Source organism: Corvus moneduloides, chromosome 3 (genome assembly GCF_009650955.1).
Source record: "Corvus moneduloides isolate bCorMon1 chromosome 3, bCorMon1.pri, whole genome shotgun sequence".
NCBI lineage: Eukaryota > Metazoa > Chordata > Aves > Passeriformes > Corvidae > Corvus > Corvus moneduloides.
Window position 1 is genome coordinate 36851681 of NC_045478.1, and position 26233 is coordinate 36877913.

At 38.6% G+C, this 26233-nt stretch overlaps 1 protein-coding gene across 6 annotated transcripts in view; it reads right to left on the reverse strand.

Moving 5' to 3' along the window:
* The window catches only part of UBE3D (ubiquitin protein ligase E3D), a 163607-nt gene extending 137916 nt beyond the window's left edge, over positions 1 to 25691 (reverse strand). For all 6 annotated transcript variants that reach the window (XR_004239438.1, XR_004239439.1, XM_032104913.1 and 3 more), the window contains exons 1-8: positions 25569 to 25691; positions 25028 to 25230; positions 22984 to 23074; positions 17763 to 17994; positions 13552 to 13621; positions 11137 to 11206; positions 10189 to 10297; positions 4890 to 5059 (exon numbers count right to left, since the gene is read on the reverse strand). Coding sequence is in view for 4 of the 6 variants with exons in the window: in XM_032104913.1 (XP_031960804.1) it covers positions 4890 to 5059; positions 10189 to 10297; positions 11137 to 11206; positions 13552 to 13621; positions 17763 to 17994; positions 22984 to 23074; positions 25028 to 25230; positions 25569 to 25630 (1007 nt within the window). In the remaining 2 variants the exon portion in view is untranslated. The remainder of the gene's footprint in view (positions 1 to 4889; positions 5060 to 10188; positions 10298 to 11136; positions 11207 to 13551; positions 13622 to 17762; positions 17995 to 22983; positions 23075 to 25027; positions 25231 to 25568) is intronic.
* Between the last annotated feature and the right edge of the window lie 542 nt (positions 25692 to 26233).

Sequence of the window (26233 nt, forward strand, 5' to 3'; positions counted from 1 at the left end):
TGTCAGTTCTCTTAGCTCAATACCATGAAATAATTCAAGAAGGGAACAGAAAAAAAAAACTGAAACAAACCAGATCCTTCATGTTCCATTTACAATAACACCCACAATTTTAATCATTCCAGACAGAGAAACCAGCTTACAGAGAGCACAAACCAGAGAAACATTGGTCACTCCTCATTCAATGAATTACTGATCTGTGTGGTCCCATGTGTTTTCTACAGGCAAGAGTCACTGAAACACTAGGAAAATTTCAGACATTCAAAAAATCAGAGAAATAGGACACAGTTTGATATTTTTATGAGAGGTGAATTACTCTAGATTCATATACAGAATGAAAGCCATTCTTGGCAGAAATAAACAACATTCTGGAATACATCAATAACAGCTTCATAAACAGCCAACTATACATATACTGTAATAAAAGCACTAGGACTCAAACCCTCCAGGTTTTCAGCCACAAACTCAATTTTCCAGCTTATTCTGGTCCCTCTAAAGCTAATAAAATGAACAATTTCTGGAAGTAATTTTTCAACTCCCAAATTATAAGCAGCAATTTTTTACACTGAAAAAGGTTTCTGCAAAAGCTGTAAACCATTCAGAGAGACTCTAGATGCATAGGAGATACAAAAAGCTATCAACGACCTTTTGACAAAGCTTTGCCTAGCACTCTAAAGAGAAAAGTGCTATTTTCCCCCAACTGTACCTTCACATATATTTTCTGAGATCAAATTATGGTCAAATTGCCATGTAACCATATTTTCAATTTTTTCTTCATACATTTTTACAACACTCTCACTTCAGGAGTATTTACTATTATCACTCCCAGCAGCCAAGGTTGTTTGCATAAGGTGTTATTTGCCAAGAACCTGTTACTTGAAGGGAAGACCTCTTCTGTCTGCACAGCGGATTTGTAGGTGGAGAAAAGAAGCCTTGCTGAGAGAAAAGTGGAGGGAACCAACATAATCACATGTACATGATCCATAAAGGATGGAGCAAAAAATGCATGAGGCATCCTTCTCTAATGGGACTCAAACACATTTAAAAGACACATTTTTCATGCAGTTTCAACTAATTTGCTGTAGAAGAATTGCCATAAAGCTCCCCCAAGGGCTGAAAGCCTAACTGCAGACAGACCTACCCAAAACTTGTGTTATCACACATAACACACACCTAAGTGTTTCTAGCCCTGTTTCACTGCTGAAGGAGTAAGATACAAATCACTATAACACATTCAGGAAGATCAGAGGAATTCAGCTCAGCAAGGAGAAATGCCAAGAACTACACTATAAATAGCATGTCTGGATATACTTAACCCTATTTTAACTTCAGTTACTGAATGTCCTTAAGCAATGCAGTCTAATACACAGAGAATACCCAGAGCACAACTGTTAAGAATTCCTTGCCAAAATAAAGGTATATGGAGAGAGGCTCCACATGACATGTTCACAGTTTGTTCCTATCCCATATATCAGTCGCTCTCCCAGAGACTGGAACAAGAGAGATGCTTCTTCCTTCCACAGACAACATGGAGTTGGGAAGGGCCATCAACAGGCCACAAGTTGGGAACAAAAATGGCCATGACCAAGAAAGAAAAAGATTCTGAACAAAATTAGGATATAATTTAATAAAGGACACTGCACAAAAATAAAGAGGAAGGCTGCTTATTAGACTGCAATCAACCTGAAAAGGATCTGATGGTCAACACAGATCAACAAATTGAACATTAAATCAGTGTGTTGTTGATGCCACAGGAGGGGTAATCGCCTTCAGAGCAACATTCAGCCTAACTCAGACCACAGTTTTGTTAGAGAAAGCTTCTCTAACAAAGAGAAACCACCCCTAAACAGCCATCACTCCATGTGGGTAATAACCACACAGCAGCCAGTAATGAACCATGGACATTTATCCTACTCAAATGTTTGTTTCCTTTGCATTGTTAACGTTTAGAGCAATGCTGAATGTAAGGTACAGTGATAGGTATGCCAGTGATTTACTGGAGGAAAGAGAGTTCTGTTGCTCACTGAAGCAGCGCTGTTCACAGGACATAATTCCTAGTTTAAGGGGGACAAATACTTCTGTATCTGAGGAAGAGAAATAAGCATTAAGTTGATTACAAAGAATTGCAAAACTGAGCTCTGAATAAAGGAGGAATGAGTTTTGGACTGAGACAATAAATTTCTTCTAACATCCCAGAAGTCTTGAAATTGAAGACCACGTTCAAAAGCGACTACATTCCCCTCAAGAGAAATATTCAAGTGCATCCCCAGAAAAGGGTGCCTGAATGTGAATTATGTGGCAATCCCAGTCAACTCTCTTTAGCAGCAGAGTTTGCCAAGGGATAATTTCACAAAGCCCAAGACTTCAACTGCTACAATGGAACCATGTATTTATCTCACAATAAGTAGATTTCTGCTTGTGTAAGTAGATAAGTACAGATTTAGTTTCTTTTTTTCACCCATGTTTTACAAATATGTGATTACATTATTATATTTAGATACTACAAACAATACTTTTACTTCTAGTTTACCTTAATCTGTTTTAACCTATGGCCCAGCTAACCAGCACAAACTCTGCAGCGTCCACAAGTAAGAAAGGTGCTTCCCCCTCCATCACATGGATCAGATTCTGGTCCTGACAGAACTGGACAGAACCCAAGTGTACCCAGGGAGTCACAGCAACTGAAGAGGCCCTCCACCATAGAACACACTTATCCCTTGCAGCTATTGGGGTCTGCTAGGGTCAAGGTCACATGCAGACCTCCTGCTGATTCCTTTCCACACTGGAGGTGTCCTTGCTTATTCCCCTCTCACGGGAAGCAGGCCATGGGCTCTGAAACCTTTCCATTATTTCAAAGGCAGGTGTATGTGCAGATGCAAGCAAGGTAAGTGTTACAATTATTATCAGAATGTGGGCATCTGAAACTTTTGGAACTTGCACTATTCAAGAAATCAGACACTTTGTTCAGAATTCTGGAAATAATATGTGAGTTCTACACGGAAACACATCACATTAAATAAGTCATACTGGTTGTGATGTTTTTGCTTCTGCTGTGTTTACATTCCTGTTCAATATAGAAGGACTTCAGTCTGATTGCACAGATATGGGTGGTACTTGAGGCCAACTGGTAAATGAGTTTGTGGAAACAGATTGGAGTGCTAGTGTCTTTTTCACTGCCCTTTCCTAGAAATATAAAAATGGAAAAACAATACTAAACCAACAGTTTGGTTTCTGAAGCTTAAAAAGAATCCTCCTTTCTTTCTCTTCCGTTATTTCACTTGTCCAGGAACTGGATAGAGAAAATGCCAATTACTGTCAGAGGAGAATTAAAACCTCAGTTCTTCCTTATACTCACTGCAAAATCCCAAAGACAAATACAAAGTAATGTTTGGAAAAAAAGTGATTTCTAACAAGTCTGTCTGTGGAAATAGAAAGAACTGAATAAAATCTCACAGTAAAATACTGCTGCTGAGAACTCCATTCAAGAAAAGCATTTCTAATGCTAGGAAAATGACTAAGTAGATGACTTTTATCTCAATAACATGTCAGAGTAGTTGAACGTGTGTTAAAGTTATTAAGTTTTTTCAGTGATAAAGAAATGAAACTGGGAAAACAAAACCATAAGCTACACTTCCGTAAGACTTAAGAGTAGCAAGTGAAATATCTTTCATTTTAGACAGGTTCTTGCAAAATATCTCCCATTGTCAGAATAAGCAGTTTAAATGATAATACTTAAGGATGTATTTTGGATCACTAAATAACATTTACATCATGAAGGTTTTCCAAAGCCACATTCTGAAGCTATTACATCAATAAAGATATTTCTTTTCTCTTACATGAATAGCATTAATAAAGTAGAATGACCTTTCCTGTAAATACTAAAATTTTGCATCTCTCCATTTGTCAGAGTTCATTTCAGCTATTCAACACTGCATCTGTTTGAAATATAAAAAGAATACACTTGGCAACACCCAGGATAAACACACTCTAATGAATCACACACACTTGTACAGTGAATGTTTCTCCTACAAAAATATTAAATTCATACACACGTTTGCTTGTCTGTGTGAGAAAACATTTCTGTTGTACTTTTATGAGGTCTTGGGCTATAAATTATTTGTGTATTGACTGAGTCTGGAGTGAATGTCTTCATCCATACATATTTAAATCTTTCACCTAGTTTCCAAAATTTAAAGAAAAAACAACAACAACAAACCACTATTTAAGTGTGATTTACACAAACCGATGCTTTCTTTTCTATCACTGCACAAAAAAATAGCAGTAAATTATGCTTAAATCATACTCACCCTCCATCACCTGCAAACATTGGAGCCACTGTTTAATCAACATTCTCTTACCGTTGCTCTCCAACTGATGGGGGCTTTAACATGTTAGGCAATGTATATTTTTCATAATGTTGAACTCAAAGCTTGCTGAAATCAAATGTTTCCTTTATGAGGGCTCCAGTACACTCAGATATATCCAAGAAAAACATTTTTATGACACTGTACTTCAAACCTTCCTCACCTCTTCTCTTTTCCCTTTTCCCAGGGCCTTGCTTCTTTTTGAAATAACATCATCAATGAGCTGAAAGCAAATTAAATTTAAACACTAATACCTAAGTTACCTACATGTGCCTTTAGAAACAACAAAGCTCCTTGGTCTATATTTTAATATTACAGTGCAAAAAATCTAACAACCAGATTCTCTGTGGCTGTAACAGCAACCAAATACTACTCTTCTGGCATTTTGCTTAAAAAATATTTTAAGAAATATACAAATTCAAAGAGGTTTATATCTGAGATTAACAAGACTGTCCAAAGAACATGAAAGAAATACTAATGCAAAGCAAATAAATACCAGAATCTGAGTTCAAAAAAGGTTGTACTTACTCCTTATTCCTGCATTTAATGCATGGCTGGTAAAGGACTTTGACAGCATTCCAGGTTCCCACTGGTCCAGAGCTAGGCATGAGGATATCTCCAAATGGTGTAAAAATGCTGTGGGAGGACAAACTTCCTAAAGACTCTACCAGCAATGTGTCAGAATTTAAAAGCCATATCTATAAATAAAGAAATAATTAATTTTACTGTAGATTACATACATTTCAATTTGTTACTTTACTCTGACCCTAAATCAGCTAATACTAAAGCCACATTCTTACAAAGTTTCTAACAAAGTATTAACAGACATAAATTGATATTTTATTATTCAGCACAGTCTGCACAGCTTCTAGTGGAGAAAAAAAGGGTAATACAATACTGATTTATCAGTCACTCTTAAGATCATTACTCTGAAGCTGCCTTTTTTGTGATTGTAGCACATTCCCTTTGGCAGGAACAAAAGAAAGAGTCCCAAGTCGTCTCTTTCAGTACCAGATGTATTATTTCTCCAATTTCATATTTTTTTAGGCATAGTCAAGCATATAGTGTTGAGCAACTGAGGGCTGAAGATAGGGAACTGAAAGATTGTCCACTGAAGCGCCAAAAAATTGAGGATTTTTAGAAGAAGTGTGGTAGTTACGACTGTATGGAGCTAACACATGCAAGGAAAAAGACAACAATTAAGATGGTCTAAAAGGAATGGTGGGATTTACAAACAGGTGCAACAGACCCTCACTTGGAAAATAAATCTTCATCGAATTTCATAAGGGGAATGGCATTCTTCAGCACTATTTGCTCACATCGATTTGAGGGATATTTACTGGGGAGTTTTGAGAAATCGGAACCTTTTGCATCCCATTATGGATCTTATTTAATCTTTGTGTGATTTGGTATCAGTGTTCTGACTTGGATCCAGGGCTTTCCTGCTGAACACCATACAAATAAGTCAGGCTTTTCCTTAATTCACAGCCTGCAGTAGTGAAGTGATCCAAGTTAACAATGGAAATCAATTTTTACAAATCCGGTGCCTGTATGAAATGTTTATATATGAAATATTTATCATAGAAAATGGGATTTATACAGTAGTGCTCACTAGAGAGCAATCGTCTGCTTCTCATGATCTAATCAGTTTCAAGTAAAACAAGTTACATGATGTTAGGTAGCAGACACAAGATATCCCCTGTGGAGGGAGAAAGCCATCATTAACAGGACACATAGTATATGTTGTAATTGAATGTGACAGTCACAATTTATCAGAGCCCAAGGCTCAGAACACTACAGTGGAAGCTTCATAAAGAAGGAGTGAGATATATTGATAAAGATATCTTGGGAGGGGATGGGAGGAGCAGAATCACTTCAGCATATGCACATGAATGACGACAAGCAACCGCACTTGGTTTTGCAAGTGGTTGTTCATCAGTTTTGCTCTGGTAACTCACTGTACACATTTATAGCCTAAACTGCAAAATATACCTCATTAGCTAGGACCATTACACAAGGTTCTTAAAGCCAAGTGCTGAAGAGATGTTGGGAGAAAATGGCGAAAAAACACAGGCCCCTGCCAACACAAACTGAACAGAGTTTCTTCCTCTCGAAATTTCTAACAATTCCATGCGGAAGGAGCTTCCTGGAATGCTTTTCAGAAGGGGAATATCCTTCAAACTAGACAAGGGAACAATGTAGCAATAGCTGTCTGCTCCTTTCAGAATCCTCCTACAATCTTCTGTAGGGAAAGCAACCAAAGTGTTTCATTTGCAACATAGTCCATCTGCAAAGCACTTCTTTCTACCACAAGTGTCGACATGTGGCATCTGACAATCATGTTCTACAACTTGTATGAATGTCTTTGTCTCAACAGCAACACAACAGATCTCTATTAATAATTTAGCATACAATACAGAGAAAGCAAATTAATCTCTGGGGGTGGAAGGATTCCTGGCCATGAGAAAAATCAACTTCTGAACTACATTTACTTCTTTAGGCAGTATTTTTATTCTTTTCTTCATTTATGAATTCTCTTTTGGTCTTGTTTTCAGTCTGAGTGAACAATCACTCACCCAGGCTTGGTGTGTTGACTCTAAGCAGTTTATATATGTTATTTCTGGCTAAAACATTTCCGTATTTTGATCTGCGCTTTCAACTATGTTACTCACAATGTGCAATCTTTCCTTCCTTTCTACCTCTTTGTACAGCAGAGCTTGCACAACCAAATTCCTTCCACATTAACTCCAGTAAGAAAAGAATCTCTATAGAAAAATAAATACATAAAGATTAGAATTCATTCACAATGCCATTGATGACCTTTTCTGAAATTACAGAATCAGAAAAAAAAGTATTTGGGGGGTTTTGGTCTTTTTTTTATTTTTTTCAAATCATTTTGTCAAGAGACTTAAAAGATGTTCTTTGGAGAAAAGTTGTAACAAATCTATCCCAGTTATACTTCATGGGACTTGAACCAAACAGGGGAAATACCACAATTTAGATTGTGTGATCAGTTTCCCTATATCTCAGCCTGGGTCTCCAGCATCAATTTGTGGACAATTAGGCATCAATTTGAATTTAACATGAAAAAAAAAACAAAAACCACCAAGTCTTTTATTCTTCCTTGCTAGTTCTTTCTTAGTTATTGCAGACATTAGTATTAGCTTCATCACCACACAGGTCACTTACATAAACATCTTTCATTACAGCTATTTTGTTTTCACACTCAAGACTGTTCAGGTAAAGATGCGGTTTCCACATATTTCACAAAGAATAAAGCTCTCTAAGAGAGCTGGGTAGCTAAGTCTCAGCAAGGTTCTCATTATCTCACTTCTTGACCACTGCAACATCCATCCCATCTCCAATCTTAACAAATGCAAACCTGTTCTGCTCATGCCCCCTTCAAGACATGGACAATAACCAGACTGACAAGTCTCTCCCATTTTGTTACATATTAATTTTCTTGGGATATCTTCCCACTCCCTCTCTGCTCACTCCTGAAATACAAGCTGCTTTACTTTCAAGGCACTTTACAGTGTAATCCCACTCCAAAAAACATCTTTCCTTCAATACTGAAAGACTGGAGATAGTATTCAAAGAGTCCAAACTACTGCACACTTTTTGATTTTCACAGATGTAATCTTTTTGGGTCTTATGATGTTGATCCCATCCATGAGATGAATTCCCTGTATCTAACCAGAAAACTACGTCTTTACCTCTTTCAAAGCCACACTTTTTGACAGTACAGAAAAAAATAGGTATCTGTTGAGATGCTGCTATGCTGACTAATAATGTACCATTTTGCTCGCATTCTCCTATCTAACTATCAGTTTGCTGTCCTCCTCTTATTCTTAGCTTGTAAGTCATGCAACTACAAGGCAGGGAACCCTTCAACAGTGGAGCAAAGAGAGGAAGTAAGTGATTCACAAATGTGAAGACAGCAGAGGTATAGTTAGGACAGATAAGGACATCTGTATGTACCACATTTTTCCCTTGAAACAAAGAAAATTTTGTTTATTGACATCCTTTAAAAATAAAAAATAAAAAACAACCAACATAAGTATATATATATAAGTAGTTATAGCTTAAACAACAGAGTATGTGTAACTTAAACAATGGAAACTCATGTTATGATATCTGCAAATAACGTAATTGGTAACACTAAGTGATGCATACAGAGGAAATGAGGAAAACAAGTACACATAATACTTGTGGTTTAAAAAAAATTAAAAATACTTGTGAGAAACCTTAACCTTAATTATCACATACACAGTCTAAGCTCTGTGTATTCATGTAGGTAAGCACAAACACTGTGAACAAGAATCTTTGGCTCATTATCAAAACAAACAAGTGGGACAGCTGGTTCATGATGCATCAGTGATGAGACTACTTGTGTAACTTGGCTGTGTGCTCACAGCCTCAAGCACCCACGTTTTACTGTTTAGCTGTTGATAATCATTAATATAAATAGAGCTACATTATACTTGTGTCCACAAGGCCTCTGAGTCCAAAAACTTAAACCATGACTCCAAAACAGCTGTTGATGTGTATACAGTAGCCAGAACCTCACTCTGGACAGGTGTAAGGGCTTTCTGATGTTAAATACTAAAAACACCTGCAAAAAACTAACAACTAACCAATATAAATGAAGAGATGTCAATCAGAAGCCAGTGCCTATCTAATTCAGCCTGCTCCTCTAATCAATACATTGGCAAAAATGCAGCTCAGAGCTAAGAATAATAAATAAAGTGATTTTTCTGTTAAAAAATATCCAGTTTGCTGTATCTAAGCTACTAAACTTAAGCACCAGAATTTTACTTAACTTGGGAACAGATAAGCTACAAGGGAAAAATCACAATGATTTTTAATGACTCCTCAATAAGATAATATATAATGATAATTACGGGTCTGCTCAGGAAACCTTCATTTTATCATCACAGAAGAGATATTTCTCAGTGGTAGTACAAATGTTGCCTTGGCACTAAAATTTATTTAAAAGCAACAGATATACACTTTCCTCAGCATCCGGATGTTCCAAAATTACAGAACTTGGACAATGCATATATAAAACAGTTTATGTAATTAGATTGCCTCAAGAAAGTGCATTTATGAGTTTATCCAGGGCAGGAATCTATAATCATGTATTTCTTTATCTTCGTGTCTATGAATTATTTTTATAAACTGCAAAAATACAAATTCTACACCTATATTTAGTTCAGAAATAAAAGGAAACATCCCTGGTTATAATAAGTGTACCGTACTAAGGTAACTCCTATCCATCTTAAAAGTTTGAGGAATCTAGCTGTCACCATCTAAATATCAAGCTTAACCAAGTTTAACAGCATTAGAACATTAAGTATAATAGGCAATTTTATTTTTGTTTGCACTTCACTTCGCAATGCAATGTCTTGACTACATTAATAGCCCCTGCTGACTTGAGACAATGCTTGTGAAGGATGCTATACAATTTGATTCACTTGTGGTGATTAAAGGAAAGAAGCGCTGGAGCAAGAAGGTGAAATATGTATCAAAAAGTTAAAACTTAAGCTTTCCACGTTTTCTGGATACAAAATAGTGTTATTTCTGTGCTACCTGTGGTGCATCTGTAGTACTTTAATTACCGTATCAATAAAATTTCTGTGTGTACATCTCCTTAGATTAAAACATTTAGGGATGTTCTTACTTGAATAGCTGTACCTCAGAACCACTTCAAGAATTTGAATTTGTTAATTTTTTAAACTTACAATAATGAACTGCATAAATATTTTAGGAACTGGGATGTGTAGGTTAGAAAGAAAGTCAGGAAGATGAAGACTTAAAAACTTACCAGAATATAGGTTTTTCCATTATCTCCTTTTATGGTGAATCTAAACGTGCTTTTAGCAGAGGATAATTCCAAAAGACACTGAGCAACCATGCTCTGTACAAATTGAGACCTGTTTAAGAATTAACCACATATCATATGTTTTCAAAACAACTATACAGGCAGTGATTCATATCTATGCACTACAGGTAAATGAGTATCTCATACTTAATTCCACTACATCCTACAACCACATTTTACTGAAAGATGGGGCTTCTTTTTCTTCCTCTCACTCAAAACCAGAGAACTTTTTATTTCCTGAAACACGAATTTTTTAATAGATCAGGATTCTAAATTGCTCCACATCCTTTATTTTGGCCAACACCAATTGTCAAAAGCTGAATAGAAGCTTTTCCCTATTATGTTTTGCGCATATGAACACAAAGTTCAGAATGACGCACATATTTCAAATATAATTCACAAAAAGAAAGAACTGTCATTAAACCATTGTACGTGATACCAGGTAGCTAGATCAAGTTTTCTTTCATCTTAGTCTTAAATTCAAACTGAATTACTTTAAAATTCGAAAGCCTCCAATTAAACATTTCAAGCTTTACTTAATTTAACTTTACACAACATAAACTTCTGTTTCCATAATTAGTCACCAGACATTGTGCAAACTTAAATAGTTTGAAATAAATATGTATTTTATTTTGGCTTATCACCTGAATAGTGAGACACTGTGACAAATTATACACAATCTATCTCCAGCATCACACACAAAGATGAGCAAACAAAACTGTACGAGTGAATTCACATTACTTTGCCTTACGATGCTTGATTCTCTGATGATTACATAAAATTGCACTCTGTTATCAGATGTAATTATTCAAGAAACTACAACATTAGAACATTTCTAGCATCCTTTCTAAAACATAAATACTTGAGGAAATTATTTGATTTTTTTGTTACCTTGGTGTTGGACTGAAACTTTCCTCAGCTAGTTGAATAATCACCTCAGTGACATAATATTTAATGGTATCTAAAATGACAAAAACATTTTTCAAATATAATAGAATAACCAACTTTTCAAGATTAGACTGTAAGTCACCATATCACTATACTAATTAAACATTTGTTCAGTAGTCAATTAAGAGGTGCGGCAGACAATCATATTTTGCTTGGGTTTGTAGGAGTAGAAGCAACCATACCAAAAAACCTACGCCTCCTGAAGAAAACTGCTCCAAGCTAATTACAAGATCAGCAATTTCTCATTTATATTGATCTTTGTTGAATGCTGGGAACAATCATCTCGAAACCAAGCAAGCAAGAGCTCAAGCCAAACCTGAAAGATGAATTGAAAGAACTTTCCTAAAGCACTGAGATCAGCATAGCTTACATAAGTATTTTAGTACCCTCTGCTGCTTTGTAATGCTGCAGTGAATCACAAGAGACAGTTTTAATAACAGCTCACACGGGGGAATAATTTTCTTCTTTGCTCAAAGAACAGAATGGAACTTCTTTCCAAAAATCACACTCACTCAACATTAACACTGCATACATTCTGAATTTCAATGTAACTGTTCATCAAAAGCTCCACTAAGACAGCTTTTAACACTAAATGGAAGTGTTTGAGGACATAATTTAAACCCCTTCTATAAAGTCAGGTCAAAGATGATCATATTGAAGATCTGGGTCTATGCTGCAAATACAGCCTAACCAGAGGGCCAGCAAAACAGGTTAAGAGTAAGAAATTCTACTAAGCCTCAGCATGTGAACAACTGGAAGATTCATTTGGTCCACAAGTTTTAAGGACTGAAGGGTTTAATCTGATGTCTGTCCACACATACCATTAAAACTGGATGAAAGCAAACATTTCAGGAAGACGTTTAATCTGTTTTAAACCCTCCAAAGGGCTTGGTAATCCCATCCCTTCTCCAGGTAAATACTACACTTTTTAAATTATCTTCACTGTTAGGAAATTATATTTTACCTCTAAGTTTATTAAGTCTGCTCCATGCTATATGAGTTCTTGGAGACAGGGGGAAAAGACTGTTCAGCCCCTCTAGTTCCTCAGCCATTAACCCGAGTAAGGAATTGTTGCTACTGCTACAAGGGTATTGGGAATTCAGGAGATGTTTGCTTATAGAGACACAGAAGGTGTGATTTCCCAAGAAAAAATCATACGAGTATATGTGGATAGAGTTGGAGGAAGGAATAGCCGATGGGGGAATCTCAAAGCCGCATTTGGCCTCCACAGCTACACCGCTCTAATCCTTCTTTATCTTCAAGATACCTGCTCATGAGGAAGCACCAAAGCATGACAGTCAAGTTTGCTCTCTAGTCTCTTTTCACAGAGATGTTCTGCCTAGACTTACACCATACATCTCTTTTGTTCTCTGAACTCTACCAAAATTTCCTACAGTACTGAAGAAACATGGTCAAAACAATGGATATGCTATCTAACTTCAGCCAAGTGCAGAGTCCATACCAAATCCCTGCACATCTCTATTGTTTGCCTTTTCCCATTCCCACTGATCTATTACTCATGACCTTGTTATCCATACTCTTTTCCAAGCGCTCCCTTCCCAAAGTCACATCTTGCTTTGTGGGCTTTCAAACACTGTACCTTCAATTTTGTTTCATTTAAGGCTGTATTGTTCAGATTCCTGTACAGGACAATCAGAACATTCTGTAACAGAAGATCTTCTGTCTTGTCTCTCCTTATGACATTTCTTAAATGGGCTTTGCATTTTCTGAGAAGTTTTTGTATTCACCAGATCTCTGAACTGAGGCAGGCTCACAGTGACTGATGCAGTGAAGTAGAGGGAGAATGAAAGAATGAACCTGCTAATAACAGTCTTATCATTGCTTCTCTTCCATTAGTAGCTGAATTTTAAAAACAACCAGACACTCATCTTTACACCACTTCAGGTAAACTCTGTTGATCAAATATAATTACAGCTTTTAAACCGATAATTCCATCAGTTCATCATTGGATAAGACACAACCTGTTTCTTTGAAAAAGCTTCCTTGCCACAAAACCAGGCTGACTGTTAGCAATCTTCAGCTTCAAGTTGTGCTGATCAAGTGCTGAATTTTCCTTTCACTTATTCTGTAGAACTGACAGGAAAATAAGTAACTTGTAATTTCTCAAGTCTCCATCTTTACTGGGATTTCTAGTAAACTGGAATCATGCTAAAAGTCACTTTCAAGGTCTAACGCTGGAAGCAACAACCTCATCTGTTCCAGAAGGGAATGAGACAAACACACAGGAATCATCACTGCATGTTATTGACAAGCTACTTTCCTTCAGTGTTTTTAACACTGTGTTCAGTGTTCAATGGCTGATGTAGTCAAGTCTAGTTTTGTTTGAACATCTCATACCTGATGAAACTGTTTCTCCCAGCATTGTCTTGCAGCGCTTACAAATTACTCTGGTATTTTCTTTTGACTTCTGTAGGACAAAGAAATATCATTTAAATGTTACTCAGATATTCTGAAAAAGGAATGCGTAACTGTAACATAATTTACAGAGCGGATAGTGAACATTTTACTTATTTCTGTCCTCTTTATGTTCACATGAACACATATTTGCCTTCACTACTGCAGCTTTCTACACTTGGACTTGCTAGCAAGTTTCATACTCATTTTAAAATCTGGCAGTATATCCACACAGCACAACCTGTAATAGCTAACAGGAGAATCTTGTAATATTGAGTGACTGGATGATAAAATGATAAGCTAAATTCGATTTTGCTAAGGGCGAAATAATGCATCTGAAATGAAGTACTCCATAATACATACATAAAATAGTATGCGGCAATGTGACTACCATTACTCAGTAACAAGTTCTAGCCATTGTGGACAGTTTTATAGGAGTTGAATACCAGTTTAATGTTCAGCAGAGAGCAGAAAACGTCTGCAGATTATTTTGAGTTACTAGGAAACAGCTGAAGTACACAACACAGCATGATATTCCAGAAAGGTGCAGTGGATTCTGTTCTTGAACAACCCTTCTCCCTCAATTCTAGCAGATACAGAAAAGGTATTAACAATAAAAACAATTGTCAGAAGTGCAAAACAGTTTCCATATGCAGCATAAAAACACACGTAACAGGAGAACACATGGAAGACAGAAAACTGAGGGGTATCATTGAGATACATAAAATCTTAAATGTTTAAGAAAAGCTGAACAGAAAAAAAACAAACATATGTTCTCAGAGCTCATGCTATGAAATTCTAACCCTGTCTTGTATCAAAAAAAAAAAAAGGAAGGCATTTGTCACATGATGCATAATATAGTTCGGTACTTACTACAGGAAAGCATTTTTCATACTAAAAGTATACACAACTTTAAAAACTCTTCATCAATTCAGAGAAAGCAATGTCAACAATGGCTTATTAAAAACGAAAAATATGGATAACAACATCTAGTTCAAAGAGTCTCTACACTCTCCAAAACATCACTGAATATTTATCTCAGCTTTATGCATCTATTACTGCCCTTTATAAAAGATCTCATTTCTAGATGAAATCCACCCTCTAAGACTCCTACTAATTACAGTGTTAATATTTAAATTCAATACATCAAACAAGTAAGCACAATTCTTACTTTAATCCAAAGTCTAAGCTTCAGAACTAGTTCTGTGCGGGCTTATTAACCTGGGTGTAGCACATTAGAGCTCTGAAAACAGTACAGATATATATAACCTGAATAATGGTCAAAAACAGAGAATCAAACTAAAAGCCTGAGAGCTGACTATGTTGGAACAGCAGTCCCCTTGTTATGGAGATCAGGAAAATCATCTGGTTCATACATAAGCAGTTATCCCCTTTCTCAGTTCCTACCTCGCTACTCCTCTCAAACATACACAGTGAAATTACTTCATCAGTGTGAAAAACAAGGATAAACAGACAAGGTTTTGCATAAGCCAGTGTCTGAGACTGGTACAAATACTGCACAGTACAAGTACAGAATACACAGTACTTCCTTGAAAGCTACAACTTGACTATTTTTTTTCTGACTACAGTTACAGGTGCTGACTGAGAAGTGTGCCTAGAAAACATCACTAACTCGTTGTATCATGCTTCAAAGGAAAAAGGGATAGTTTTAGCTCAACTAATTAAATCAATATATCTATTTGACAACTTGCAGCTGCTGGCAATCTGCAGATGCAGGTAGATCACAAGCCTAATATTTTCTGTTTCTATTCCTACGGATCCCTGATATGGTGTCAGGAAAAGTATTTTCCCCAAGAGATACTATTAAGATTCTGCAAGACCATGTGACATTTAAAAACTATGTTACACTGGAAGACTAATAGATGTGAAAAATATGTTTGCAGTGGACGGATGCTGTCTTGGTCCCACTGGAGTCTGCAAAAGATTGTTTAAGCATCTCTGGTACTTTTCTGCTACTATTTTGGTCATAGGTAAACACTTTCCAAAGAACTGCAATGCAATTAAAAAGGAACTTTCATACTGGGGCAGACTGCAACAATATTCTCTGAAATGAGAACATTTATGCCAATAGCAATCTGTCTTGCCTGTAACTTTCTATTACTCATATTATGGAAGAATTTTCTGCTTCAATATAAGGGTTTTTTTTCCTTATTAGTCCATGTTCTGCTGGATCTAACAGCTTTGCTCATTTGCTTGGCAACTGAGTGATGCTGGGAATAAGCAAACACAGAAATAAGAATTCATTGCAAGTGTGAAAGATGTAGAAAAAGGGATTTGACACAAACAAGGAACAAATTCTCAACTTCAATGCAAGTATAAGGAAGCAAACATGAAAATTCATCACGCTAAACTACTATTGTATGCCTCTGACATAAAACAGCCTCCTCCCTCATTCAAAAGTTCTGCTGTCATCCTGGTTTGACCCACATCTCAATAACATCTTTGTTCCACATCCTTTTATTACATTTCTTCATTCAAATCAATCCTTTTCTCACAAACATTCCCTTTGATGAAGAAGTGTGCAATATGAACTCCATGCACCCTGCCTCTTCCCGTATTTATTCCTGTTGTTCTAAGATCTCTTTTAAGATTACTGAACTGCGAAAATTCATTTTGGCAACCTCTGGCAGAAAACACTGTCTTCTTGGAAATTTGGAATCATCTACTCCACCTCCTTCTTAAGAAAACTCAGAAGAAATAACTCCATTGACACAGAGTTAAGCCAAATTAATCTGCTTCTGCCATGCTGATACCCTTTCAGGGTATCAGTCCTTATTTTCCTCTTCACATATTCTGCTTTTCAAAGAACAATGGAACAAGAAACCCAGGAGATCACAGCTGCAAGATTTGCAGATAGGGACCACAGGACAGAACTGCTCCCCAAGCAGAGGGGTCACTTGGAGCATTGTACCAGCAACCCCTGAACTGCGAGAATCCCGGTGACTCTTACTGAGGATAATACATATCACTATAAGTAGCAGGTAGAAATCAGGGTCTCTGGTGTTAGTTCTCAAGAGATTAAATGTTTCATGCTGGAAATCTCTACATAATAAGTCATCAGTTGTTAGAGATACAAATTGCCAAGGCAGCAACGTAGACAGTTAAATACTTGGTATTGGGAGAAAATACAACATGTGTAGGCCCAGCCTCTGTCAGCACAAATGCAGACAAGCAGTAGATTATCAGAAAAGGCTTTACGGAAATGTAGGCTTTGGTGAACTGAGTTCCTGGATGTTCTTCTGGCAGCAGAAAAGATTATTGCTTGAACTTTTATACAAGTGCTAGATGCCCAAGAGTAAAGCACTGAACTGTCATTCTTCATGGGTTTTACCCCACCACTGAAACATCAGCACCCCTAAAAATGGTTTTTTCTCTGGGCAACAACAAATTTTGATGTTTCTAAGCCAAATGACAGCCCTCTTCCTACAGACTTGGTTGATGAATCCATCTTATCCTGGAACATCTCAGAAACATCAACATGAAGAGCAATAACATTGGATGGCAGGTTCCTTTCACTAGACAGAGAAGTCAAACAAATTCAAGTTCCTTAATATGCTTTAAGAACGTTAGACAGCCAGATCTAAACCCAAAGTACACATTCTGATATTCCCAAGTCTTTCTAAAAATAAAAAAAAAAAGAAGCAGAAGAGAAAAAAATCACACTTCTCTTTGATCATATTAATGATTATGCCTCAAGTCACAGTGTGAGAAAAAAAATAATTGTTACTTCAGTTTCCACCTCATTCTTTGCTCCACTATCCTTTAACAAACATCTAACCCATCACAGTTATTATCTTACTAAATTCTGATGTCCTTCACTCATGATAATTTCAGGGGAAAATATCTGGGTTTAGAACTACATAATTAAGTAGCTTCTAATTCTGTTTATAGCACAAAGTTCTACTTGCATATGAAGGTCAATATCAAGACTGTGGTGTGAGATTTAGAAAATGTAAAACATAGCCTGGAATATTTTCTGGCTTCTGCACAGCTGAATGTCAAGAACTCCCTATGACCTTCAAAACAGTTCTGTAGTACATACAAATTAAATAAAACTAGTAACAAAAAAAGCACTTTACAATGAAAAAGTCCAAAAAAGTGCACCTAAGAATTATTTGAAGAAAATACTTTACCAAGTTGGAGCCACTCTGAGAAACATGTTGTCCAGCCTCTGAGCAGCACACAGGAGATTCAGGCACATGTAATTCACTTCCTGAATTCAACAGAAAAAAAGTGTCTCCAAGAAAACAGTCACCACGCTGAGGGTGTAAAGTGCTTCTGGCAAAGGGGTCAGGGTGACAGCACCACTCTTCAACTAAATCACTCCAGTTTTCACTTGGTAGAGGAAGAACTCTGAGAAATTTCCTTAAAGGGAAGAAGAGACAAATATTTCAGTATGTTATAATTCATTTCTAAGACACTAAAAGAGAGTTTAGGCTTCCTACAAATAGTGGGGGAAGTATGGCATTTTCTCAAAAGGAGGTGCTTGACTCTTTTCAGCCAAAGGCACTTTCTTTGGGGGAATTCTGAGAAAGCAATGGCTGAGTTTCCTGCCAAGTCTGTGATGAGGCATTTTCCAAGGGTAAATCTCCAATGATTATAAGGCAGAATCTGGCATAGTCCTCTCTTGAAATGAATCACAAGGCAAAAATAAAGCAGTTCTACCTAGTCATGAAAAATATGACAATGAGCATTTACAATTACATTTATTATTACTTCTTGTAAAGTTCCCTTGCACCAAATGTTGATGTAAAACCAACAGACACAGACTCATGCCACAGCAAGACTCAGCATGTCCTTTGTTTCAGATACCAGACCTGAAAAAGCTAAAACCTGACAAAAATACCACAGTACATCTTCATTAAAAAACCCAAACAAACAAAACCACAAACAAAGGATAATTCAATCTTAATTTAGATTCGAATACTCAGATCCAACTTTCAGAAGTCATATACTAAAAAGGCAAATCCCTTTCTCCCAGGTAGCTGTATGGACCAAGGATACTGCTTCCTGAAATACTTCTTTACTTTCATTATCAGTTGTATTGCGATTGCATTTTCTGCTCTCTGCCTACTTTCCTTGAATGCTTTCATTTTGTTAGACTATTTCTTCAGCTGCCGCCTGAAACCTTTAAACAGAGTTTCTTGATTCTACTCCTTACTTAAAACTTGCAAATACAACTTTGCTTACGGTGCTACTCTGCAAATAAAATCACAGCTGCTAAGCCAACAATTAGGCATCCTCCCCTTCTTGCAGTTCCCAGACTAACATTTTCTGAAGATGTCAGTTTTTCCCACTTCAGCTTCTTGGCCGTTCTGAATTGTTCAGTGGGTGAAAGAAAAATCTTTTATTTAAAAAAAATCCTTCTTTTCTAGATAGAAAATACATTTTAAACTCTGCTTGCTCCACCTGCAGATGAAAGTTGGAATAACTCATCCTCTGACCCAGCTTTACCAAACCTAGGTAAGATCACCTCTCAACACTACCCATGTCTGTCTTCATTTTCTGTGGTCTTATATATTGCTTGAGATAAAACTCAGTTCTGCCAAAGTGCGAGTTTAGTTCTGGTGTTGGCCTAATAACTGATTCTTCATCCACCTTTACAATTAGTTCCAGTGCCTGGATTCACACTGCAAAAAAAGTCTTCCTGTATTGCTTTTTACACAAAAGTAATTCAAAGCTGGTATTGCTCAGAAATGTTTTCACAAGAGCAAAAAAAAGACAGAGATTACCTTAAGCTGCAGACTAATGCTGTCCTGTTTCATTACATCAGTGTTTCTTTACTTTCACAGTCTACAGCATCAAGATCTTCACTTCTTTCCCAACAAAAGTAGTTTTTCCAACCAGTAGGAATTTCCTAAACAGACTCCTCCTAACTCTGAGCTGTACAGAAAATAGATCATTTCCACTGTATTTTAGGCTTTTGCCACTCATAGGTGGGAAGCCATATCCAGGATCACCAGAACTGGAAAAATGCAACACTAATAAAAATGGAGCTTTACAAAAAAACAAACAAACAAAACCAACTTGAGGTTTACTAGGTACTGACTAAATTGAGGCTGCTAAATAACATAATAAAACCTAGAAAACAGGGTGACTTATCTCCCCAAACTTGCTCCTAATAACAACTGAGTTTCTACTTGAAGATAGTCACCCAGGCTGCCTTCACAGTCAGAGAGCAACAAACAGTTCTTAAGTTGGGACCTCTAAGAGTAGCTGTCTCCTGAAAGTGTCTAATCCACCCAGGCTGAATCTCCTGCTGTAGACAGCTCTCAGATTCCAACCAGAAGAGTAGGTAAGGAACTTATTTTTTAAAAGTTTGAAGTTCAGCACTAGTCTGTAAGAGCCCTGCCATAAAGATATAACTCTTAAATGATCTTCCAGGATAAGGTAAGTATTTGACCATAGAGACCTCTGTAAGACTGGATTAAGAAAAGTAACCCCTAATGTCATTATTAACTAATGCCCAGTAATATCATTGTCTACAGAAAATACTGAAAACTGGAAGTAAAATGGGCTTTAGAATTTTAAACATATGACTGTTCAGTTCCATCAGAGAAAAACAACTGCATTTCTTTAACTGCAGTCTCCCTTATTTACTTATTAAAAAATCTTGGGACAGCCCAGCTTGACAGATAATTGTCAGGCTTAACACTACTTATGTAGGAAAAGTGCAATTAGATTTCCCCTGCCATGAGTTTTTCAGTGCAATATTTGTGCAGTACAAATCATTATCATGGAATCATAGAATATTCTGAGTTGGAAAGAACCCACAAGGATCATTGCATCCAACTTCAGGCCCTGCACAAGACAACCCGAAGGTTCATACCATGTCCAAATGCTTCTTGAACTCCAGCAGGCTTGCTGCTGTGACCACTCCCCTGTATTGCATTTGCATGCAAGGTTTTAGTAGTAGGGGGCCTTCATGGATAGATTCTGTGAGAAGCTGCCAGAAGCTTCCCCCATGTCAGATACAGACAATGCCAGCCAGCTCCAAGACAGACCCACCACTGGCCAAGGATGAGGCCATCAGCAGTGCTAGCGCCTCTCTGCAAATGTATTTAATATGGGGGGATAAAACATCTTGCAGTCAGAAGAGTGAGAAAATCTGAGAGCAACTGCTCTGCAGACACCAAGGACAGTGAAGAAGGGGAGGAGAAGGTGCTCCAGGCACTGAAGCAGTTTTCCCTGCAGCCCATGGGGAAGATAACGGTGAAGCAGGCTGTCCTGCTGCAGCCCATGAAGGTCCACGGTGGAGCAGATGGATGCCCTCCATGGACAACCCCACACCAGAGCAGACGGATGCCCAAAAGAGGCTGTGGCCCCATGGGAAGTCTGGCAGAATCTTTGGACCCATGGAGAGAGAGAGAAGCCCACATTGGAACACGTTTCCTGGCAGGACTTGTGACGCCTTTCATTACATTTTGTCTCCCTTGTCCAGCTGATGAGGGGAGTGACAGAGCGGCTTTGGTGGGCACCTGGCATCCACCCACCACAAGGTTTTATGAATTTTTTCATGACAGAAATAAAGTCTTACAGAATTATTTTATATATGAGGTACACTTAGCCCAATTGGAAGGAGAGAAAGAAAAAAGAAAGTATCCCTAATTCTTTGCAGCTCTTGCATGATGGAAGAAAAAAAAATCTAGTAATTTCCTCTAACGTGGGTAATGTGAGGGTAATGGAAAAGAATGAAAGAGCATAACCCTAACCTCTGAAGAGCTATCAGATTTATGGAAGGAAACAGACTGAGGCAGAGGATTTCAGAAAATGTAGAGAGTCAATTTTTGTGCACCAAGGAAGGATTACTTACATTTAAACTATTCCTAGTACCTTTCTTAATCTAATGTTTACAAGAAGGGCTTCCTATGCAGTAAAGGCTTTCCAACAGTAAAAAAATGAGCTTCAGAATATGTTTGGAGTGGTTTGTTGGTTTAGTTTCTTTTTCCATTTTAACCTAGATTCCTCTTCCTTCAGCTGAAGATTACTGCCACCTTATTTGCAGCAACTTCCTAGATATGGGAAGAATCTTATGTCTTCTCCACAACCTTATCTAAACTAAATCCCATTTACTTCAATTTCTTTTTAAAGGTATGATTTTCTAGATCTCGGGTTTTTCTTATTACAGACCCTTTCCTAGTAACTCAGACTTTAGTAAGTTCTCTTCCACACAGTTCCGCAATTTCCCTTCAATCCTTCCACCTCTGCTGTCACTGTCATACTTAACTCTTCCTGGAGAGAGGAACACATGAATTCTGTAGCTAGAAGTTCTGACTATGCTACTCTCTTCCTGTTGGAAATGCTGGAACAGAAGGTGTTGGATACACTAGCAGCTCCACTCTTCTACTCTTAAGTTTTTTGGTGTGAACATTCAAGGGGCTCAGAGGCACCCTGCAAGGAGAAATGCCAAGTGAAAAGCTATGGACATGCATTCTTTTTCCTTTCTCAAAAATTCTGCCTGTGTCACATTACAGGATGCAGAACCAAAAGATTTAAATGGCATGCATATGAATCTGATGTGCTGAAATTCAAGAAAACACCCACTCAGTCCTGCAAATATAAAAGTGCAATATGTTTTGAAAGCAAATGTTACTGACTAGAAATTAGAAGTTTCACCAGTTTACAAATGTATCAAAATAAGAGTTATTACTAGACTTTCTGAGAGAAAGTTAAGAAATCCTCATTCAGTTACATTCAGGCTAGCCATAAATCCATACCTATGACAAGAAAGTAATAGAAATTTAGAGAATGAAACACATTTGGTATTATGGTTTTGAGTATTAGGAGCCACACAGATCATAAAAGGTCTAAGTGCATCTCTAACAATTCTTACATATTCAGCTGAAGCGGTCAAAATTGTTCATCAGAAGAGCTAGACAATGCAGCATCTTTTTATTAAATTCTCATTCACTCTCCAGACTTTGTAAAGAACAGAGATAAGGCTGAGTCACACAGCTAAGACACAGTTGCTGTGTTTCCCAGATTCAGCATCCCTGAACTATGTGCAGGCAGGCTTTGCTTAACAGACAAAAGGAAGCTATGGTCAATATCCCCATTCTGAGCAGCCACTCTATAATTACAGCATGATGACTGAAGGAAATTTATAAGAGACTGAAAAGAACTGAAAAGGATGCCTGAAGTACAGAGGAAGAAAGAAATCAAGAAGTAAATGAATGAACAGTTAAAAACTGCTTCAGGTAATTTTGCTTTTTGTCATCTGTAGTGCTTCAAATGTGTTCTTGTCTAGGAGTTTCAAAAGAAATACCTTTTTAGCTGTTTTTAAGTAACAAAATAATGTGAATACCAATCACTATGGCATTTATTGGTATAAATACAAGACACTGCAGTACTCACCGGTCTTTTACTATGATGTCACCACAGGACTGACAATAAAAGATGTAATTCTTGTTGGATTTCAAGCTTTCCCTCAAAGGACAAACCACATCTACACATGGAAGGAAATATATTAATCTTCAAAATTGTGTAACATTTTCAGTCACTTGTACAAAAAAATCCTGCCAAATACCTCAAACCAAAAGGGATAAATCTAACAGACAAAGCAAAATGCTGACATTTTAAACACAACTTTATTTTTTTTACCTGCAGAAGCAAGTATTTAGATTCAGGAAAAACTTGTTACCTCCACCTCATGCCCCATATTACCGAGTAGGAACTGTACATGTGAATAATTATTTCAAGGTGCAAATCCTCTCCAGAACGGGAGCTGATATATTGGCATCATTGCAGAGATTATAAAAATCAAAATTCAATGCCACTCTTTTGTAATGATACTTCTGATAATCAGTGTATCTGCAATATGAGGGGACACACCCGTAGGTAACACAAATAGTCAGGATGGGGAGCAGGGAGAGGCACAAGTTTTACATTTTTAGGCAGGTAAGAATCGACCACTGTGGAACCAGTCCAGGAAAAGACAGTGAGCAAAAATGGTCTCACAAAAGGCAGCTCAAACAACTTTTCAAAGTAAAAAAAGAAGCTATAAAAGCCTCCTCAAATTAGTCGATAACATTAAGTGGAAGAAAAGTAAAACTGTAAGCCTAGCTCTACGTATGAATTCGCTTTGCATCACCCACTTTCTCATACTTAAGAATCAAAGTATACTCTCAGCACTGACATTCAATATTTGAAATTTAGGATTCAACCATAAGAGAAAAGTACTTTAAAAGGTCCCAGAATTTCAACTATTTTGCATAATAACATAAAACATCAAAGGGTAACTATGACTACCCAATACATACGTTGATTACCACCTGGTTCACATACTTATTTTTCACTAGCATGACTTTCCAAGGTTGAGTTTTAAAACTTCATCATTGGTCTTTTGAATGTCTCGTTAATAGGACACATTAAATAATTTTAGTATAATTGAGTTGTCACAGCACATGCATAATTACAGATTAATGTACAGATGCCATCTCAGCATATCACCAGAGTACTCCAATGTGTTTCTGGTGCTGAAGTCATTACTGTATTTTACATATTTTATCATCCTTTTCTACTTTATACACTCAGAATGGCAATTAAGTGTTATTTAATATATCTTTCTGTGCCACATCGTATGAAATGAATCTAAACATACTGAGCTTGGATGCCAGGATGAAAGAAAGCAACAGCTGTACTACCGTGCTTTCTACTTATTGCAAACACATCCTAGACCTGAATTAGCATCACGGAAATAAAGAAGGCAACTTTGCAGATGTTACCTGTGACATTAACCTCTGAAACCCCAGCTGTGAGAACAATGAGCCCCAACACAAACCCGTAATCCTTTATGATTAAGTGGTCAGGGATGGACAAGCACAGTCTTAATTGCCTGGATGAATCAGATTACTGAATTACTGGTAGGATGAGGAGTAATGGGTACAAATTGAAAGAAAGGAAATTTAGGTTAGATATTAGGAAGAAATTCTTTACTGTGAGAGTGGTGAGACACTGGCAGAGGCTGCCCAGGGAGGCTGTGGATGCCCCAACCCCGGCAGTGTTCAAAGCCAGGTTGGGTAAGTCCTTGAGCCACCTGGTCTAGTGGGATGTATCCCTGCCAATGGCACCGGGGAGTTGGGACGACATGATCTTTAAAGTCCGTTCCAACCCCTTAGCATTTTATGATTCTACGATTTTCAGCTACCAAACGCGGAACAGGAGAGAAAGCAAATAATTTTGAAGTACTCTGGGGAAGCACGAGCAGATCCCCAATACACCGCGTTTCCCTTTCATTACGTCGTTTTTGTACGTTCAGTTTCTAAAGCTGACAGTTCCAGGTGCTTGCTCTACAGAATCCCCACCTTACAGCCTATCTCACTTATTAAACCCGCCGGGCTCCAGCTCACCCTCCCCGTTTTCCACCGGCGGCCCCGGCCCTGCCCCGCCCGGCCCTCACCGGCGGCGGGCGGCGGGCCGCGCAGGCGCACGCGCAGGTGCAGCCCGTCCCCGCGCAGGCGCCGGAGCCCGCGGCACGAGGACGGCACCAGCCTGACCCCTGCCGGCAGCGCCGCCGCTTCGCAGCTCCCGCCGCTCCTCACTTCCAGGGAATCCACGCACACCGAAACCTCCACCGGCGCGCTGGGGAGCTCCGCCGCTGCGCTGCGGAGGAAAAGCAACGGGTATGCCTCGGGAAGGAACTGTCGGGGCGCGCGGCTGCTGTAAGGAGGCCGGCCTGCAGCTCCCCCGCAGCCCCAGTCGCGCCCCGGGATCCACGCGGTGAACGAGGAGCAGCCGAGAGAAACAATCCACCGTTCTCAGGAAAAATTTATTTGCACAGTATCCCGGGCTGTGCCGAGCCGAATAGGCAGAGAGAGAGACGCCCGCACACAACCCGTTCCCCCCGTTGAAGGCTAATGACGCCGAAAGCCAGACCCGCCGCGCCCCCCTCCTGCCCCGCACGGCCCGAGCGGCGGCGGGCGGCAGCGCCCCCGCACTACCGGATAACCAGCAGCGCGCTCTGCGTCCCCCGCCTGATCTCCATCAGGAAGGCTCCCGCCATGCCGGCACGGAGCAGCGCCACGCACGGCGCAGGAAGCCGCCGCTCTCCCGCCGGCGCAGGCGCGGGGCCGCCGCCCGCCGCCACAGCGCCGCCTGCGTGGAATCGTCGGGTCACAGGATCACAGACTCAGCAAGGCTGGAAGAGACCTTTAAGATCATCCAGAGCAAACGTCCACCCGGCACTGCCGCTGTAACCCGTAAATCACATCACCCAGCGCTACATTCAGACGCCTCTTGAACACCTCCAGGGATGGCGACTCCACCACCTCGCTGGGAAATCTGTTCCAGTGCTTGACCACCTTAACAGTGAAAAATACTTTTCTAATCTCGAATCTGAATGTCTCCTGTCTCAGTTCAAGGCCATTCCCCCTAATCTTGTCACAGTAGGCCCGGCAGAAGAGACCAACCCCAAAAATCTTCTTTCAGGGAGTTGTAGAGAGCATTTACATAGAGAGCATTTAGTCTCCTCGAGGCTGAACAACCCCAGCTCCCTCGGCCGCTCCTCATAAGACATGTTTTCTAGACCCTTCGAGAGCCTTGTTGCCCTTCTCTGGAGACGTTCCAGCACATCGATGTCCTTTTCAAAGTGAGGGGCCCAGAAACT